General features: G+C 49.6%; 1 protein-coding gene across 2 annotated transcripts in view; it reads right to left on the bottom strand.

The window, feature by feature from the left end:
* SLC18B1 (solute carrier family 18 member B1) overlaps positions 1-20,282 on the bottom strand; it is a 759,286-nt gene that overhangs the window by 568,372 nt on the left and 170,632 nt on the right. For both annotated transcript variants that reach the window (XM_069606672.1, XM_069606673.1), the window contains exon 4: positions 12,177-12,250. In XM_069606672.1, coding sequence (XP_069462773.1) covers positions 12,177-12,250 — 74 coding nt within the window. The remainder of the gene's footprint in view (positions 1-12,176; positions 12,251-20,282) is intronic.

Below are 20,282 nucleotides of genomic sequence, written 5' to 3'. Positions count from 1 at the left end.
GCATTGGAACTCCAAGGTGTAGCCCTGTTTGAGAGCATCCAGCACCCATTTGTCGGTGGTGATGGTTTTCCACGAACCTCGCGAGCGGCCCTCCTCCTGGGGTGCACAAGTAGGGGCCCGAGTCCATTGCCGGTTGATGCCTGTTTTGGAGTTGGGGTCCTGCCCAGCACTGTCCTCCGCTGCCGTATGCCTGTGAGCAACCTCTGTAGGCCTCTTGATTCGGGCAGTGGGGAAGCTGCTGATGAGGGCTGGTATATCTTTTGGAGGACCTGCTGGATTTTCCAGTCGAGGAACGAAAGGACTAATGTTGCTGTAGGGCACCTAGCGAACGTGCCGTCTGTCTGTCTTGATAATTTGCGTAGACTCGCTGATGGTCTTGCCATTGAGGTTCTCTTCATCAAATGGCATGTCCAAGGGGGCGCTGTTGCGCACGGAAGGGAATGGCTGCTTCCACGTGAGCTCCGGCAGAATCCAGACCCGAAATGCCGAAATAAACACAACAAAGATCCAGTTCTTCATAAATTTCGTGAAGAATGTGCCCCAACATCCTCTGACTGGACACACGAAGTTCCGAGCCGAGAGGTACAGGAGAAACCGTGATATTACAGTACTCAGATCCCGTGAGCACGTAAGACGAGGGCCGGAGATACGCCGAGGATCGAGGGGAGGAGCCCGGCGTCAGACCAGCGCGAGGGACGGCGAAGGCACACACGGCCCATCAGCGCCTGGGGGCGAGTTGCGGGCGCTCCGGACTCCGTCGAGCGCCTGCTGACCCCCCCCCGGACATACCGCAGCGCCAGACATGGGAGGAGTGGCCCGGAGACGCTAGAAACAAGCATCGCGAAGGTGAGAGTAAGCTACACGAACAGCGGGGCCCTGACAACAGACGGCCCACAATCGCGCGGCGGTCCCAACAGATAAGTGAAAGCCCGGGAGGGAGACGGAGGTAGAGGTAGACTCGGCAGCTTGGGGCCGGGCTGGGAACCCCCCCTGGATCCCCAGAACTTTTACAAGCAGGAGGGGGGTGCAGCGAGATCGTACCCCCCCCATCTGACCCTGCTGAGAGTGGCCAGAACGCTCTCCCCCCCGGGACACAACGCAACAATTCACAGAGATCAGGTCAGGGCCCTCCCAGCCCAGCCTCTATAAACAGCAGTAATACCAGCGGATTACGCCAGAGCGTGTTAGCCCTGCTCCTGACAATGGCTGCTCCTACACCAAAAGGATTCGCGCAAATACAAACTTCAGTACCCCCAATACCACGTCATCCCCTACAAAGAAGAAGCATTGAATTAAGTGGGGGGCCACTTGAAAGGAGCGAGGGTACCAAATGAACAGACATCTGCAATCCTTGCAGGGAATAAGAGGTCGCACACTGAGCCCTCCTCAAACAATGTACCAGGTACCTACAGGGCGAGTGACAGAGAAGAACAAGGACACCCAGCATAGGCTATCAGCTAGCACCCCACTCCAACTGGGCAGCTATAGAAACTATCTGAGGAAGGAAAGGGGGGTGCAAAAAACAATCCTAACATCACGCTGATTGTGTGCATTCCCACCCAAGACCAGCGTACGAACAATTCACTGACAATGAACCACCCTCCAGGCTACCACGGAATTGCTGCAGTACAATACGAGGATTGGGCTGGTGACAAGGAAGAACCCCGGGCGAGGGAGTTCAGGCCTGGGCAGTACTAACACTAGCAGGAGCACAGAATCACCTTAACAGGCGGACCGAACACCCCATATTCGGTTAACTTGGCTCCACACCATACCCACCTGGTATAAGAATTACGGAATACTGGACTCCAGAGCCCCTATACCGGATACATCCCATCGGAGTAAGAACAATACCCAAGAACTTTGGTCCTAAGAAGGGGAGAGGAACCATTGACAAATATACAACAGCAATACAGAGAGACACTGAACCCGAGATGGAAGAAGAAATGCCCTCACAAGAAAACCAGGCTCCATCGGCGCCGATGATGGATCCACAGGCGGTCTTTCTAGCCATGCAACAAGGCTTCTCGGCCCTATACAATAAACTTGATGGGCTAACAGCCAATGTAGCCTCCATCAAAACACAACTAGACAAGACAACGTCGCGCATGACCGAGGCAGAGACGAGAATTTCAGGCACGGAGGACGCGTTCGAAACCTTGAAGAATACTGTCTCCACAATGGCAATAGAACTAGGGACCGTGAAGACCAAATGCGAAGATTTAGAGGCGAGGTCACGGCGGAACAACATTCGCATAGTTGGAGTTCCGGAGGAGGCTATAAAAGGATCAATGGAAAAAGCAGTTGACCTGTTGCGCACTCTCCTGGGAGATCCTGGTTGGTCGTCAATGTTCTTAGTCGAACAGGCACACAGATCACTCGCCCCAAAGCCAAAACCTGGGGCATATCCAAGACCCATCATAGCCCGCATGATAAATTACAGAGACAGAGATTTGATTCTGAAAACTGCCAGGGAAAACCAAGAGTTAAGATGGGAGGCCAACAGCATACGTATTTTTCCAGACTTCACCTTGGCGGTGCAACAAGAACGGAAACTCTTCATGGGAGTCAAGAAGCTATTACGAGAACGACAAGTTCAATACGCAATGCTCTATCCAGCCAGACTTAAAATCCACCATCAAAACAAAATATATTTCTTCACATTCCCAGAAGAGGCAGCTAACTTCGTTGAAACACACATCCCCGCCAAAGCTAGACAACCTGGAATAGAAGGGAGCTCATGAGCCCACGTGAACATATAACAGCAAGCACGTTATTGTGGAAAAAAAATGGAAAAAAAAATAAAATAAAATAAATAAAAATGGATCAATAATAGCAACGACCCCCCCTCTGGGAGGCTCACATGCTGTGGCCACATGTCTTACTCTATAAATTGCGCTGATGAACATCGCCCCACTGATGCACGGATGAGTGAGAGCAACAACGCAGAACTGGATACACAACACAGCCTATGTTGGCATGGGCTCTGGAAGCTGCCACAGCCCCCAGTTAGCAGGTGCTAGTAAAGTTGAAGGGTGGGGAGGGTTGGGACTCTAAAGGCACAGTTGAAGTTAGGGGACCTGTGAGGGAGGGGGGAGGGGATGAGTTGGGATTGTTGGGGTTCAGTTACGGTATGAACGGCATTAATAAAAAAAGCACAGGTAATGAGCGCAAAGGCTATTGGGGATGGAACGGAAACAGTCATGCATATGATTGTAATCACCTCATAGACAATGGCTAATGTAGGCCCGGACAATATTAAAATACTGAGCTGGAATGTATAAGGCTTGGGTTCCAGAATCAAGAAAAGGAAGGTTCTAGCATATATCAATAGACAGAACCCCAAGATAATTTTCCTTCAGGAAATCCACGTAGGACTTCAGCAGGGGGGGGGCAATTGGTACCCAACTGGGGAAACGCACCAATACTTCACTACATACTCCAAACGGGCGAGAGGGGCAGCGATTTTAGTGCACAAGACCCTGCCGTATAACTGTATGCATGCTGAATGTGATCCTGAGAGGAGGTATGTGCTACTTCATGGCACCCTTTGTGGTAAAGAGATAGTCCTCCTTAATATCTACGGACCAAATATTGATGCCCCAGAATTTTACTCCACAATATTCGAAAAACTGGCAAACTATCCCACGGCCTATGTGATAAGTGGCGGTGATTTTAATACCATCCTCGACGTATATTTAGATCGCACATCAACACAAACAAGATCGTTAACCAAGGCAGCACAGAAAATACTTGCCCATATGTCGGACTTGAACCTCAAAGATGCATGGAGAACATTAAACCCTTCCAAGAGGGTGAAAACGCATACTACTCCACCGTGCACGACATGCACTCTAGAATAGACCCCAGAACATTGCAAATCCCTGGTGGTACAGCTAACAGGCCACCATGGAGATTCAAACCCGCAGCCCTACAGGACCTGGTATACAAAAATACCATGGTGCAACAAATACACGAATTCTTTGACATTAATGAAAGCTCTGTGACCAGTCAAGCAATATTGTGGCAAGCGTTTAAGGTATGCATTAGAGGTAATTCCATATCCACTGAAAGCGGTATCCTCAAAGATATCAGGGGTAGACTGGCACGCTTGGAGACACAAATAACCTCTCTGCAATCCCAGTATGTTCGCGCCCCAACGCCTCACCTTAGCGCATGTATTAAGTCCAAATTAGAGAAGTTCACAGAAGCAGCGGATCAGGAGATCCGATACTTCGATAAAGCTATTGCGGCGCGCCGATATGGGGAAGGTGAACGCCCGGGGAGACTACTGGCCAGAACGGTAAGAGGGGAAAGAGGTCCAACAACCATACCATGCATACAAACTCCGGATGGTACGGTCCCCACAGACCATAGCAAGGTGAAAAACATTCTACGCATTCTATAAAAAACTGTATTCCCCCCAGTGCAACGTCACTGAGGAAGAGATAGACATTATCTCTCTCAGATACCAACGACACTCATAGCCGACTCCACCAGGGACTCACTAGAGAACCCAATCACGGAGGCAGAGATACTGGAAGCGATTAAGGCACTCCCAAACGGGAAAGCTCCCGGCACAGACGGCCTAGGAGCAGAATTCTATAAGGAATTCAGACAATTGTTAGCACCCAGACTTTATGCTGTGTGGATGGAATCCTTAAATAAAGGGGAACTCCCTAAAACAACTAGAGAGGCAGTAATCACGCTATTGCTAAAACCAGTGAAACCCCCAGAGGAGTGTGGTTCTTATAGACCTCTGTCATTAAGAAATACAGACGCAAAGATTTTAGCCAAGATACTAGCAACTAGACTAACACCACTTATGCCCTATATGATACATGAAGACTAAGCAGGGTTTATAGTGGGCAGATCAACAGCAACAAACATAAGATGATGCCACAAAGTCCTGGCCACAATACCCCCCGAAACCCAGGGGATAGCGGTATCCCTCGATATGCAAAAAGCTTTCGACGCCGTCTCCTGGCCCTTCCTGTTTGGGGTTCTGCGTAATTACGGTTTTGGCCCGAAATTCATTAAATGGATTCAAATACTATACACATGTCTCTATGCCAGGATTACAATTGGTAGCACCCTAACAGACATACTAGAGCTGCGTGGGGGCACCCCTATTGTTCACCCTAGTAATAGAACCCCTGGCGGATATTCTCAGAGCATGATACAGCCCATATGGACTATGGATCGAGAGCAAACTGCACATCATAACACTATATGCAGACGATATCCTAATATATTTGAGAAACCCGGATCCTTCACTGGGTAAGGTCCTGGCGGAAGTCAAAAGATTTGTTGAATACTCCGGCCTACGCCTCAACCCAAGCAAGTCAGAAATATTCCCACTCACAGACAACACAGCACAACCTCAGAATTTGCATGTGGAGCCCGACACATATTTTGTACCTGGGAGCAAACATTGACAGAACGGCCCAACTGTCCCGAACCCTAAATTACAATACACTAGCTGACACTTTATGCGCTAAAATGAAGCGATGGAGCGTCCTACCCATATCAATTATGGGGAGAATCGCTCTGATCAAAATGATAATATTGCCGAAGCTGTTCTATCTGTTCAGCACGGTACCGGTTTGGCCTGGACGTACCCAGTTTGCTAAAATGAACAGCGCCTGCATTGCTTTTGTCTGGGGAGGACACCTAGACTAAACTGGAAGATATTAACGGACACTTACGCGAGGGGCGGGCTGATGGCACCTGACCTGGAATTATACTACCTGGAAGCACAGGTACACTACGCGGCACAATGGGCCACACATTTTCTCAACCCAGTGACTACACCTCCTGCTCTGAAAGAACGTGAAGCAATTTCAGCACTACACAAGATGACTAGACCCAACCCCAAGCACTACAACACCACAGACCTCACGAGAGTAACGACCACGGCATGGGCTAAAATAGCTGACATATTTGGAGTTGACAGGCTATACCACCCAAGTATGCCACTATGGGGCGACCACCATACACCTTTCAAGATAGATAGTGAAGTGGCAATGCACTGGACCACCAGGGGTATCACACAATGGGGACAGTTATTTCCGGAAAAATACTTTGTGCAATGGGAAGACATCAAGGATATAGTGGGAAATACAAATAAACAAACAATATATTCGGGTAAAGACCGCCATACAAAACGCATCCCCTACCTTCCCGAAAGAACCCGAGATAAACATGGGGCTTGGATATATGTTTACGGGAGGGTCACAAAAATTACAGTCTCTACTCTCTACAAAGTTATAATACAGTCTCGCCCTGTAGAAAAACATACGGCCAGAAGCAAGTGGGAGCAGGATTTGGGGCAACAAATAGATGAGCAAGAATGGTCCCAGATCTGCGCCCTAACCAAACAGATATCATGCAATTCCAGATTCAAACTAATTCACTATAAAATAATACATAGGACGCACTATACTCCGTCAAAGCTCAAACGAATATAGCCTGCCACACTTGGAACCTGCCCGAGATGTAACATGGAAGACGCTAATATATTTCATATGCTCTGGGCATGTACAAAACTGAGGGGATACTGGACAGAGATCTGCAATGCTATGGATGGGATGGCAGATCAACCGGTGGATTGGTCACTGAGGTTATGTCTGTTGGGGGCAGTGGGGAAAATGAATCCGACATGGCGGAAATTGTTGAACCTGAGCTTATTAATAGCCAAAAGAGCAATACTAATGAAGTGGAAAGACTCATACCCGCCAACCAAGGCGGACTGGGACAGAGACATGGTATGGACTAATGACACTGAAGAATTATATATAGACTCGGTGCTACCCTCCTACAGGCCCAGAAACATATGGGCAAGATACTAACAATACTTGGCGGACATGGCAGAACTGGAAAACTCAGGCTCAGAAGGGAACTAATTGCTTACGTTGTGAGGTGGCTAAGAGGATTGTATAAATGTACGTGCATTACCTGTGTGTGATGATAAATAAAGATTTTTTTTAAAAAAATGGCATGTCCAACACTTTGGACTGAACATCCGGTGTGAAGTTGGTGGCTTTGAGCCATCCCTGCCAACAAAGAGACACTCTGTTGCCCATTTCACAGAACCTGTGTCCGCAATGTCCACCACCACTGTAATGGCGTGGTCCAATGCCACTTCCCCTTCCTGGAACAGCGCCAGAGCTTCCAACTTTTTGCACTCGGGTAAGAAATCCAAAATAGGGCCCAATTTATACCATAGTTCCTGATCATAGCGGACAAAATGGCCAAGGCGTTAGCAACGTTAATGGTTCTGGCAGCAGTATAGTTGATCCTTTTCCCCTTTGCGTCCATCTTCTTCCCTTCATGGTCCGGGGGGGGCACCATGGACGAGGAAGACTGGTTCGCTGAGCGTTTCCTGGCTGTGGCTGAGACCACAGAGTTGGGAGAAGGCTGGGAACTCAGGCACTTGGGAGTTGAATCTGGGACTATTTCTTCTCAAGCCTATCCCGCTTGAGTGGAGCGGTGCTCGGAGTCTTCATTAGGGCCAAGCCCTCTTCCCAGATATCATCTAGCAAGGAAACAGACATGATGGTCTTCCATCTGGACTCATAGCGTTGGTAAAGGAAACCTTCCCTTTTATTCAGCTTCAGTCACCAGTTGAAAATGTTCTGAGGCCCTGGACATCATAGCGTGAAAAGAGCCAACTTCATGCGGTGGGGAGGCCCGGTGTTCATCCGCGCCTACAGTTTCCCCGTCAGCTGGTACGAAGTAATCAGCTTCGTCGGTGGCCGTAGTCGCTGTATCCGTGCCAGTGTACGTGTGTGCTGCCGGATCCTCAGTCGTAGTCAAGTGCAAAGATGGGGGAGAAGGCGTCTGTGTCGGTTGACGCCTTGGACCAGCTGGGTCCTTTGACCTGCTCTTGCGCTGGGGAGGACTCCCGGGAGCTGGCCTTTGGTGACACCTAGACGGAGCAGCGCCCGGTGTGGGAGGCAGTATCTGTTGAATTTCTGAAACTAGCATGTGCAGCATAATCAGAATGTCCAAAAACATATCCCTCGGCTGAGGCGTGAAAGGAATGGGCAGTGGAGGATTCGGACTGATGCACATCCTCTGGCGTGGTGGGCTACCCGAGCTCAACTTGTGGGGATCCACCTACAGACACCAGTCCATGGCCCCCTTTTATGGTCCGAAAAATAGTGTTCGGGCAGATTATCATCGCTCTCCTCAGAGCTCATCTAAATCTGAACCGGTTTCCCTGGGGCAGCTTGTGGGTCCGAATCCTTCTTAGGGTCAGTAGGAGCTTTACCCTTTCCCCTCTCTGGAGACTTCTGGGGAGGAGCGGTGAGTGGAGCTGTCCCCATTCCAGTGGTCTTTGCTGGGGCCACAGCAACTGCTTCGCACCATGGCGTTAGGGCCACCCGCGGGGCTGCCACCGCTGTGACCGTGGACACCTCCTTCATGGTTAGCACCCCCCCTTGGACAAAGAAGTAGAGTTCGTTAACTGGGTGATAGCAGGAGCCTTCGTCAACGTGGTCGATGACGAAGATGTTTTGGCCAGTTCAGCTGTCGATGGTATCGCTGAGGGGGGAAGTGAAGGGCCACCTTTAGATCTCTCCTTCGTTGTCTTGTCTGCTGATGGTAAGCAGAGTTCTGAAGCTGTCAAGGACTTTTCCTTAGAGGGAGCAACCCTCACAGGTAGGCTCGCCATAGAGGTTGACTGAGACGGCAACCTCATCCTCCCCGAGCTGGGACCCACAGCCGCGGCGAACAAAGTCGGATCAACGTTGTGCAGTCTGGCCTTCTTTGGGACCACCGAGGGCGGGGCATACTCAAAGGATCTCAAACTTTTTTTTTTCCTTTTTTTTTTTAAACACTTTATTAAGTTTGCAATGAACAACAACAACCACCAATAAAGTAAACAATGTCTCACAGTAAAGCGTCACAACTTAATTTACAGAACAATATAAGCATCATACATCTTCAATCTGTCATAATAGCTTTATCCTGCGAAACATAACAGCAAACTGACAAATATACACAAAACAACACAAGAGACAACACAAGTGGGGCGAAGAGAAAAGGAGGGAGTTCGTTTGCAGGACCGGCCGGTCCTGGGGGAAGCATGATGTTAAGACGGATTTCTGAACTCTGTCCTGGTGGCGCAGAAGTTCAGAAGGCCAACCTAATTACTTGGAACAGGGTAACCTCTGGACGAGCCAGACCAATCAAGGTAGCGATCGCGGCGGTCAAGACTAGGTCTCAAGAGGGGTGAGGGTGACTGAAAGCCCGCAATGAGCACACAAAGCAAGATCACTTACAAACTACTCCAAACAGTTGTTATATTAAAAATATATACACATTTATTTCAAGGCCTTTAAATCAATGACCGTAGCGAGAAAATCACAATATAACGATAGTAAACCAACACATACCATATCAACACAATATATATACAAATACAACAAGTCTCAAGCGTTATATGCACGAAATGTGTAGTCCACCTAAAGGGGAGGGAAAACAGGCAGTGCGCAATAATGCTTAGACCCAGTTCGCCTTCAGAGGCACCTAACTAGATGGAAGTCCGAGCCCTGCGAAGAGTGGAGCCTTGTGCTCAAAAGTACCTGCACGCGCTGGTGCCAACGGGCAAAAGGAGAAGCTCTTCGAGGGAAATCAGGCAGTTCAGTTTAGTGCACAAAAGAAGAACAAGTTCCGCGACTCAAGCGCAGCCTCCACAGTGGGCAGACGCAGAGCGCGAGTACGGAAAAGGGTGCTGTTTGACACAGCGGGGAAAAGCAATGGGCTCCTGCAGGAGGGCGACCAGATCCTAGCTATGCTACTCACCGGTCCCCGATGCAAGCAGACCCAGGCTTCTCCGCGTCAGTTTCAGCAGCTGGCAGGTTCAGAAGAGCAGGGAACGCCTCGTCGTCGTGTTGAGTAAAAAGACGTCCCAATCGAAGAAACCCGCACAGTTTGTTACCACAGCAAGGCAACGGAGCGGCCGTGTTTATCTGAGCCAAATGTACACTACTCACTTCAGACCTGGGAACGCCAAGTGTACGAAGCGTGTGAGAGTGACAAGGACTCAAAATACTACACAACCTGGCGGCGGTTACAGAGCAAGGCTCCCGTGTAAGCTGGTCAGTCAGCTGGATGGCCCAGAGACGCTTCCTAAGGCTTACTGGCAGGAGATGGTGAAGATGCTGAGAATAGCTGTTCCCGCTATTCCAAGGGTCGAAGTACCAGTACAGGCCTTCTGGTTCGATCAAAGGTGAAAAGGGTTTCACAAGGCGACAGCAGTGCAGAGGAGAAGTCCTTCAGCGGGTCACCAGCGATTCCTCGGTCCAGCCTCGTGGTTGCAGGATACTTGGCTCCTGTATTCCTTCGTTCGTGAGAACTCAGGAGATCGACCTGGTAGTGGTGTTTCCAGCCCCCTCTTATCCACGGTTCCCTTCGCGCCAAAACGGAGGGGACCCAATGGGAGATCCGCTCATCAACACTCACACCATTCGTGGACCAATCACGGACCACGGTGGTCCCAGGCATTCACACCACCCTAGACTCTCTGGCACCCAGGATGTGTATTGGGACCAGACATCCCAGCCCACATCCTGGAGGCACACACAAGACATGTAGAAGCCCGCGAAAGCATCCGTGTTTAGCGGGAAAGTACATGCCCAAATAAGGAAGGCCCCGGGTCGGCTCAACCTGGGGAAGGTGAAGGGAGCAAGACGGTCAGCGGACAGGACAAAGGAGCCTCGTGGTCTGGCCATTTTGGGAGCCAGGCCACCATTTTGGGTTAAGCGCGAGAAACGCGCTTAGAACGCCAAAAGGAGCTCAAAACACAAGAAACGATCGCTGCCACCGTTCCTGTCCCTGAATCACTTGCACCGATCAGATACAATCCTAAACGAGTATCTAGGGCCTGTAGAAGGCTAGAGACCTAAGAGAGCTGTAATTTAGCTTACAGTGCCCTCTTGTGTCATGTTGCACGAAAGCCGCAACATGATAAAAGAAACTACGGGAAACAGCGTTCCCCGGTACTGACTGTCTTAAGGGCATGTCAGTTTCCCCGTAAGAAAGGAGCGAAAGCCCAGAGGAGTGCGGCAGAAGGCTGCACTTCTCTGGCAAAGTCGAGAACAAGGTGAAAAACAACAGCAAAATGTTTAGGGGTTGCCACATGGAAGGAAAATTACCTACAATTACGAAATCTTTCCTAAAACATGACCATGCTCGGAAGCAGAGTCAGAGGCCTTGCCCAATTTGAGCCACGCTGCTAGTCTGCTGTAGCGATCCTTCTGTATCTTCTTCAAAAATCCACAGCAGACTTTGCATGCCTCCTCATCATGGTGCGGATGCAAGCAATACAGACATTTATGGTGTCGATCTTTGATGTACACATTACTCAATCCACATTTTGCGCAGAGTTTGAAGAGGCATCTCTTCTCATCGGCCAGGGTGGAAAGGCGCAAAGTAGGCCCAAACCCAGGCCTTCTAGAAACTCGATGGAAGATCCATGATGTAGTATGATCCCAGCTGCCGGTAACCTACCTCTGGTCGAACAATGAGCCAAAACTCGGTCAAAAACATTATCCAAAATGTACCCAAAAAAACTCCAAATATGAAAAATAGCTGAGAGCAAGAAGAGCACTCCCAACACTGAAGTATGCAGGAAGAATCTGAAGATGGCCACTAGCGGTGGAGCTTAGGGAGAGGACTGTCATTTGATGGGGGCAGTATGACCCAGAGGACAGTGATTGGTTTAGAGGAGAAATTCTGTTTTAAAGCTAAACAGTTTTTTCTTTTTACTGAGGATTCCCAGCCTGACGACGGGGAATATTGACGAGCATGTGAATTCATGCCAGACCCCATGTTGGAGAACTTCGGTGTCTAGATTTGTCATTGAAAGCATTACTTTTGGGATCACACCGAAATCCGTCAGTCAGCCGGAAAGGTTATTTGGTTATATAACTATTGCAAATAAATACAAAGTCTATTTTCATTGTAAGGTACACTTAAAATACTTAAAAATAAATGTATTCATAGCCCTTTTGCATTTAGTATGCCAGGTTTCAGACAAAACATCTTTATATACAACGGTTCCATTAACAATCTCTAGATCGGCTTGTGTCATTCTTTGAACTATATTACTTTTGTTTAAAATATTCCTTTTGAAATCCCATTATAAAAGACAAAAAATAAAAACTCACCCAAACAGAACGGTGGCAACTCCAGAAGCAAGCATTCCACTCACAAACATAAACTTTGCTCCAATTTGCACAAGCTGAAAGAGTTGCACAGAACTGTTAAAATGAAATGATTGCAAGTTGAGCACCAGAAAAAGAACACGGCCTAGCAAGATGCACTAGCATGCATGTGTCCATTGACCTCCCCTTCATGTCTATACAAACTATTTTTCCTACATACCAGAATTTCATGCAATGCTGCCACTGGGAACATTTCGAATTGCGTTTGGACAGACAACAGAGGAGAACATTTATACGCAATGTACATTTCCTCTGCAAATGCACGAAGAACACAAGTAAGGAAAAGAAAGCCAATTAAATTGTTTTTCAATTATTTTTCCTCTCGATTGCTGAACCCAGTCGGTTCAAGACAGATGCAGTAATCATCCAAATACCCTACTGCGTGCTACCCATTTAACCTTGTTTAACTATCAGTTTGTTCTTCATGGTTTCATTTTCCTGGTTTTAAATTTAATGTACTCGAAGTTTGACCAGCAAATATTTATTTTTATTTACCCAATCCTATTATGCTTGATAGGTCTACTGTACTGGGATCAAAAGATCTGCTTAAATTCTGAACGCAGGTCTGGTAGCATTGGGCTTTATCAGAGGTGAAACACAGAATGTGGGGACACCCCTGCGAGCCATGCTGAGCCCCCCCCCCCAAACTCGCAACAAATCACAGGTCGCGCCACACTCAGGGCCGGCCTAGATTATCATACTGCAATACGCACAAACGTGCTGCCGATAGGGGTATGCCGTACACTGCACTAGGAGAAAGATAGAAGACATGCATTACTTACCGTAATAGCATTTCTGATGATTGTATCTGCTTAGATTCACATGCTGTGCATATAGTCCGACATCAGTGGTAATCACGGAGTATTGCATCTATCTTTCGAAGATCAAAAGGGGATGTAAACATGGGCGTGCCTGTAACACTATCCCTAATGTGACGTGTAGTGTACCCAAAATCCCTCACGCGACGAGGTCCCTCCGACTGTGTTTTTTCTGCCGTGAGGGAGCCTTATGACTACCGTGAGTGAGTACAGAGAGAGAAAGGTGTAAGATGTCTAATGTTCCTTCTACTCCAAGAGGGGAAGAAGCGTGGGCACATGTGAATCTAAGCAGATACAATCACCAGAAATGGTATTACGGTAAGTAATGCTGGTCTTTTGATGCTTGTTAATCCGCTTAGAATCACATGCTGTGCATAGACCATGGGTGCACAACATACGGCCCGCAGGGCCAGTTGCGGCCCGCCATGCTCTTTTGTCCGGCCCGCGAGGCACAAAGACTTTCCTAATGGAGGGCGGCCCGCGGCCGCCCTCCATTGGGAAAGTCTTTGTTGTCTTCCGGGCCGGACAAAACACTGGCCGTCATTGGCTCAGCACACATGCACCACGTTGCTCCTATGAGCCACGTAGTGTGTGTGTGCTGACCCAATGGAGGGCCAGCACTACGGCTGGCGTGGTCCATAAGGCTTGATGCCGGAAGGCATTTCAGCCTTGAACCACGCCAGCCGTAGTACGATTCCAGCGTTCCTGCTTACCTGCCGCTTACCTGCCTTCCAGCACGTCTCCGGTAAGTGGTCTGTTTGCGTTTGTGTGTCGGGTCTGTTTTACTTTATGTTTGTGTGTGTATGTTGCGATGGGGGGGATGGGGGGTGTCGGATGTGTATGAATGTTGGAATTTGAATGTATTTTGTGTGTGTGTTGAGATGCGGGGGTGGGTGTCGGATGTGTATGAATGTTGGAATTTGAATGCATTTTATGTGTATGTTGAGATGCGGGGGTGGGGGGGGTGTCGGATGTGTATGAATGTTGGAATTTGAATGTATTTTGTGTGTGTGTTGAGATGCGGGGGTGGGTGTCGGATGTGTAGGAATGTTGGAATTTGAATGCATTTTATGTGTATGTTGAGATGCGGGGGTGGGTGTCGGATGTGTATGAATGTTGGAATTTGAATGCATTTTATGTGTATGTTGAGATGCGGGGGTGGGGGGGTGTCGGATGTGTATGAATGTTGGAATTTGAATGTATTTTGTGTGTGTGTTGAGATGCGGGGGTGGGTGTCGGATGTGTATGAATGTTGGAATTTGAATGCATTTTATGTGTATGTTGAGATGCGGGGGTGGGGGGGTGTCGGATGTGTATGAATGTTGGAATTTGAATGTATTTTGTGTGTATGTTGAGATGCGGGGGTGGGGGGTGTGTCTGATGTGTGTGAATGTTTGTATTTGAATGTATTTTGTGTGTATGTTGAGATGCGGGGGTGGGGGTGGGTGTCGGATGTGTATGAATGTTTTGATTTGAATGTTTTTTGTGTGCTGAGTTGGGGGGGTGGGGGTTCGGGTCTGTATGGGTGCATGTTTGTGTGTGTGCTGAGTTGGGGTTGGGGGGGTTCGGGTCTGTGTGTGTGCTGATTTGGGGGGTGGGGGTTCAGGTCTGTATGGGTGCATGTGTGTGTGCTGAGTTGGGGGGTGGGGGTTCGGGTCTGTATGGGTGCATGTGTGTGTGCTGAGTTGGGGGGTGGGGGTTCGGGTCTGTAAGGGTACATGTGTGTGCGCTGTGTTGGGGGGTGGGGGGTTCGGGTCTGTAAGGGTGCATGTGTGTGTGCTGAGTTGGGGGGTGGGGGGGTTCAGGTCTGTATGGGTGCATGTGTGTGTGCCGAGTTGGGGGGTGGGGGGTTCGGGTCTGTATGGGTGCATGTGTGTGTGCCGAGTTGGGGGGTGGGGGGTTCGGGTCTGTAAGGGTGCATGTGTGTGTGCCGAGTTGGGGGGTGGGGGGTTCGGGTCTGTATGGGTGCATGTGTGTGTGCTGAGTTGGGGGGTGGGGGGTTCGGGTCTGTATGGGTGCATGTGTGTGTGCTGAGTTGGGGGGTGGGGGGTTCGGGTCTGTATGGGTGCATGTGTGTGTGCTGAGTTGGGGGGTGGGGGGTTCGGGTCTGTATGGGTGCATGTGTGTGTGCTGAGTTGGGGGGTGGGGGTTCGGGTCTGTATGGGTGCATGTGTGTGTGCTGAGTTGGGGGGTGGGGGGTTCGGGTCTGTAAGGGTGCATGTGTGTGTGCTGAGTTGGGGGGTGGGGGGTTCGGGTCTGTATGGGTGCATGCTTGAGAATGTGTGTGCTGCGTTGGGGGCGGGGGGTTCGGGTCTGTATGGGTTCATGCTTGAGAATGTGTGTGCTGCGTTGGGGGCGGGGGTTCGGGTCTGTATGGGTGCATGCTTGAGAGTGTGTTTGGGGTATAGTGTTTGGTTGGGGGTGAGGGGCCATGGGGCATAGTGTTTGGTTGGGGGTGGGAGCCATGGGGCATAGTGTTTGGTTGGGGGTGAGGGGGCCATGGGGCATAGTGTTTGGTTGGGGGTGAGGGACAGGGGGCATAGTGTTTGGTTGGGGGTGGGGGCCATGGGGCATAGTGTTTGGTTGGGGTGGGGGCCATGGGGCATAGTGTTTGGTTGGGGGTGAGGGGCCCATGGGGCATAGTGTTTTGTTGGGGGTGAGGGGCCCATGGGGCATAGTGTTTGGTTGGGGGTTAGGGGGGTGAGGGGGCCATGGGGCATAGTGTTTGGTTGGGGGTGAGGGACAGGGGGCATAGTGTTTGCTTGGGGGGTGAGGGGCAGTGGGCATAGTGTTTGGTTGGGGGTGGGGGCCATGGGGCATAGTGTTTGGTTGGGGGTGAGGGGGCCCATGGGGCATAGTGTTTGGTTGGGGGTGAGGGGGCCCATGGGGCATAGTGTTTGGTTGGGGGTGAGGGGGCCCATGGGGCATAGTGTTTGGTTGGGGGTGAGGGGGCCCATGGGGCATAGTGTTTGGTTGGGGATGGGAGCCATGGGGCATAGTGTTTGGTTGGGGGTGAGGGGACCATGGGGCATAGTGTTTGGTTGGGGATGGGAGCCATGGGGCATAGTGTTGCACTCCAAGAGTGAACTCAATAATAAAGCTAAAACAGGCACAGTTAGGAGATGTACATCAGATGTACATCCTTTGCTTTTTTGAGGAAACCTGACTCAACGAAGGCCATACTCCTCTTGGGTAACCCAAACAGCAAACTATAGCAGTCCAAAATAACGGAATGTCCAATCAAGGGTCAATAAAATATATATAATTTAATTAAACAGACGATATACAATAACTAAATCGAAATAAATGATAGCAATGGAAAATGTGTAGTACAAAATGTAAGTTTGAAATGCAATAAAAATCGTTGCCCCTCAAAAACATCTTTTTCCATGTGTTTAATACAAATTGGGGGTTGAAAAAGCCTCCTGACATGTCCCGCCTACCACCCCGCCCACTTTTACTTTTCGGCCCACTATAGCCCTCATGTAAGGTACTTTCGGCCCTCTGTCAAAATCAGTTGTGCACCCCTGGCATAGACTATCGAGCAGTACCCAGAGATGGTGGTGGAACATGTGAAGGAACAGTAGCAAAGAGATGTCTTCGCACCGCCTGTCCCACCTGAGAGTCAGACCTAGATTGTGCATCTAGGCAAAGGTGTGTGTAAAGGTGTGAACAGAACTCCAGGTTGCTGCTTTGCAAATGGACTCAAGAGGAATATTTGCAATGAATGCTATAGAAGCCCCAGTACCCCCAAGTAGTGTGTGCTCTAGGCTTGAAGGACAGATCTCTCTTGGCAGTGTAGCACAGTGTGATGCAGTTCATGATCACCTTTGAAATGGCTGATTTAGAGACAGGGTCCCCTTCTCTTCCAGCTGCCACTGAAACGAAAACCAGGTTTGTTTTTCTTCTTGGTTTTGTTTTTTCCAGATAATATATCACCGCTGTCCTCACATCAAGTGTGCGGAGGCTTCTTTCTGCCACGTTAGTGGGTTTCTGGAAAAAGGTGGGTAGTTCCATTGATTGGTTCACATGGAACTTCGAAATAAATTTAGGCGTGAACCGTGGGTGAGTGCGCAGGACCACCTTATTTCTGAATCGTGACCAATGGGTCTTGAAATGAAAGGGCCTTCAGTTACTGATATTGATATTTTATTTGAATCGTGCTCGTACACAAGTGTTTCAGAGCACAATGATGTAATCGAGGGGAACAAGGGAGAACAAAAACAACGATCTTACTAGGCCCAGTGACACTGAGAACGCGCAAGTGCGAGGGAGAGGGGTAAGTGCAAGGGGGGGGTGGGGGGGGGGGGAAGAGGTGGAAAGTGATGAGCAAAAGAATAAGTAAATAAAGCATGAATAAATAACAAAAGCAACAAACGGTGGTAGTGCAGCCAGCAAGTGGCAAGTGCTAGGAATAAGGCATCAGACAGGGTGTGTCTGAATAAATGCAGAAAAAGAAAAGAGAAGGGGGGGGGCTATAGGGTTACAGATACAGACCCCAGTGCAAGGGATTGCCTGGAGTCAGTGCGCAGGTGGCAAGGTGAGCAGGTACCTGGGCCCTTAAAGACAGAGGGAGACCAGGTGTACGATGCAGAGACAGAACAGATCAACAGGGGGGAGGAAGAGAAAAGGCAGAAGCAAAGAGGAGGCCTTGAGGAGCTTCCAGAACCAGAGATGGTTCTCCTCAAGTTTCAGAGTTGCAGGGCGGCTGATCCAGAGGGAGGCCCCAGCTCGTTTCTTAGAAAAACGACTGACCCTGAGGGAATAAGAGGTGGAGGAGCGAAGTTCTCGGGAAGGAAGGTATTTACGGAGGGACAGCTGAAGGTATTTTGGACCCAGGCCCCAGAACGGCTTGTGGACAATGCAAAGGGTCTTACATTTAATCCTTGCATCCACTGGGAGCCAGTAAAGAGATTTCAGGGCTGGGGAAATACGATCCCAGGGCTGGAGGCCAAGGACAAGTCTTGCAGTCCTGTTCTGGATAAGTTGCCAAGGGCGGAGAGTAGAACAGGTATATTTAGAAAGAGGCTGTTGCAATAGTCCAACCTTGAGAGAACCAGGGCTCGAATGACAGTGAGCTTCTGGGGGAAGGAAAGGCAGAGTACCGCTGAGGAGATGCAGTAGGAAGTTTGATTTTTTTGAGACATCAGAGATGTGGGCAGAGAAGGAAAGCGTGGATTGAAAGATTACCCCGAGGTTCTTAGCCTCGCAGGTGGGGGCAGGGGGAGGGCCAAGGGAGGCGGGCCAGAGAGTGACAGGAAAGAGTTAGCTAACTCTCCTTATTGATGTGACTGCCACCAGGAAGACTGTCTTGTCAGTGAGTGCTTTAAGGCTAGCCTTATGCATAGGTTCAAAGGGAGACCCCATTAGTCTAGTCAGTACAACATTCAGGTCCCATCGGGGAGCTGGGTTGGAGATAGGGGTTGAAGTCTTTTAACCCCTTCCATAAAAGCTTTGATCACTGGAATTTTCCACCACAAATCCTTTTTCTGGGACGTGGTGTAAGCTGAAAGTGCAGCTAAGTGGACCTTCAAGGAATTGAAAACCAGGCCTGAATTTAGTAGGTGAGTCAGGTACAGGACAATATGTGTTGGTGAGAAGTCAATAGGATTGATGCTCTTGGTACTGCACCAGATGACAAAGCATTTCCATTTGTTGGAGTAGCAATGTCTGGTGTTAGGTTTTCGTGCTTCTCCAAGTATGTCCATGCATCTTTGAGAAAGTTGGAGGTGTCCGAACTCTATGACCTCAGCTGCCAGGCTGCTAAGTTGAGAGTTTGCGGGCATGGATGAAGTGTCTCCCCCTGTATTGTGACAGCATGTTGTACAGGCATGGCAGCTTCCTCGCAGGTAGATGGACATGGCCATCAGATGAGAGAACCAGGGTTGGCGGGACCACCAGACTCATTGTGACTGGTTCCTTGTGCATCTTGTGCACTATCTGGTTGAGTAGGGGCGTTGGGGGGAAAGCATAGACACATTTCCCAGACCATGTTATCCAGAGACCGTTCCCCTTGGAGCAGTTCTGCAGGTACCTGGAGGCGTAATCTGGCATTGTGCGTTCTCCAGAGTTACAAACAAGTCGATCTCTGGAAAGCCCCAGTCTGCGAAGACGTTGAGAACAATGTCTTCGTGTAATCACCATCCGTACTCTACAGGTAGTGGGAAGTCTCTGCTGAGCACGTCTGCCAGAAGATGGAGTTCCCCTGGACGGTGATGTGACAGGAGGAACATCTTTTGTTTGAGAGCCCATGTCCATATGTTCTTTGACAGTTTGGATAGCCCTGGAAAGTGCATGCCCCCTTGCTTGTTCAGGTAATACATGGCCGTGGTACTGTCCGTGAGGACTAGGACTTTCTTTCCCTGGAGGTGTGTTTCAAAGGCCTTGAGGGCCATGAACACTGCTAGCAGTTCCAACAGGTTTACGTGGTTGGAAGCTACTGTTGGGGACCCAACGCCGTGGCCATCTGATGAAGGAGGTGAGTCCCCCACCCCATCAGAGATGCGTCCGTGGTGAGAGTGGCTTCTACTGCGGGGTTCATAAAGGTCTTCCCCTGCAAAGAGGTTTTCCCTTGACCACCAGTCCAGAGAGAATGAGGGCTGCTGAGACAACCACTAGATCGTCCCATTGTCCGCTGGCCTGACACCATTGGCTCAAGATCCACTCTTGCATGGGGCGCATGCGCAAACGTGCGTGTGGGACTAGATAAATGCAGGAGGCCATCAACCCTAAAAGTTGCATGGCTTTGCGTACAGTCACCTCGCGATTGGCTACATAGTGAGGGATCTGGAACAGCATGTTTTGAACCCTCTCGTTGGAGGGGTAGAGCAGGTCTTCGGTTCGAATTAGAGCCCCCAGAAATTGCTCGACTTGGCTGGGGTCTAGGCTGGACTTTTTCTCATTGATCGAGAATCCCAGGCTGAAGAGGAGATCTACTGTCTTCTGGGTATTTGATAGGCATGTTCCGTACGAATCCCCTGTTATTAACCAGTCGTCGAGGTAAGGATAGACTGGAATGGACTGCCTGCACAGGTGATCCGCTACTACCGCCGGTACCTTCGTAAGCACCCTTGGGGCTGAGGCAATGCCGAAGGGAAGAACCTTGAACTGATAGTGTTGGTTCTCGATCATTAACCATGGGTACTTTCTGTGCGCTGGCAACACTGAAATATGAAAGTATGCATCTTTCATATCCAGTGTTGCCATGTAATCCCCCTGCGTCAACAGAGGG

This window comes from Ambystoma mexicanum, chromosome 4p, assembly GCF_040938575.1.
Source record: "Ambystoma mexicanum isolate Mex_15411 chromosome 4p, UKY_AmexF1_1, whole genome shotgun sequence".
NCBI lineage: Eukaryota > Metazoa > Chordata > Amphibia > Caudata > Ambystomatidae > Ambystoma > Ambystoma mexicanum.
The sequence above is the reverse complement of the archived record's forward strand: the minus strand, read 5'-3'. Positions and strand labels throughout refer to the sequence as shown.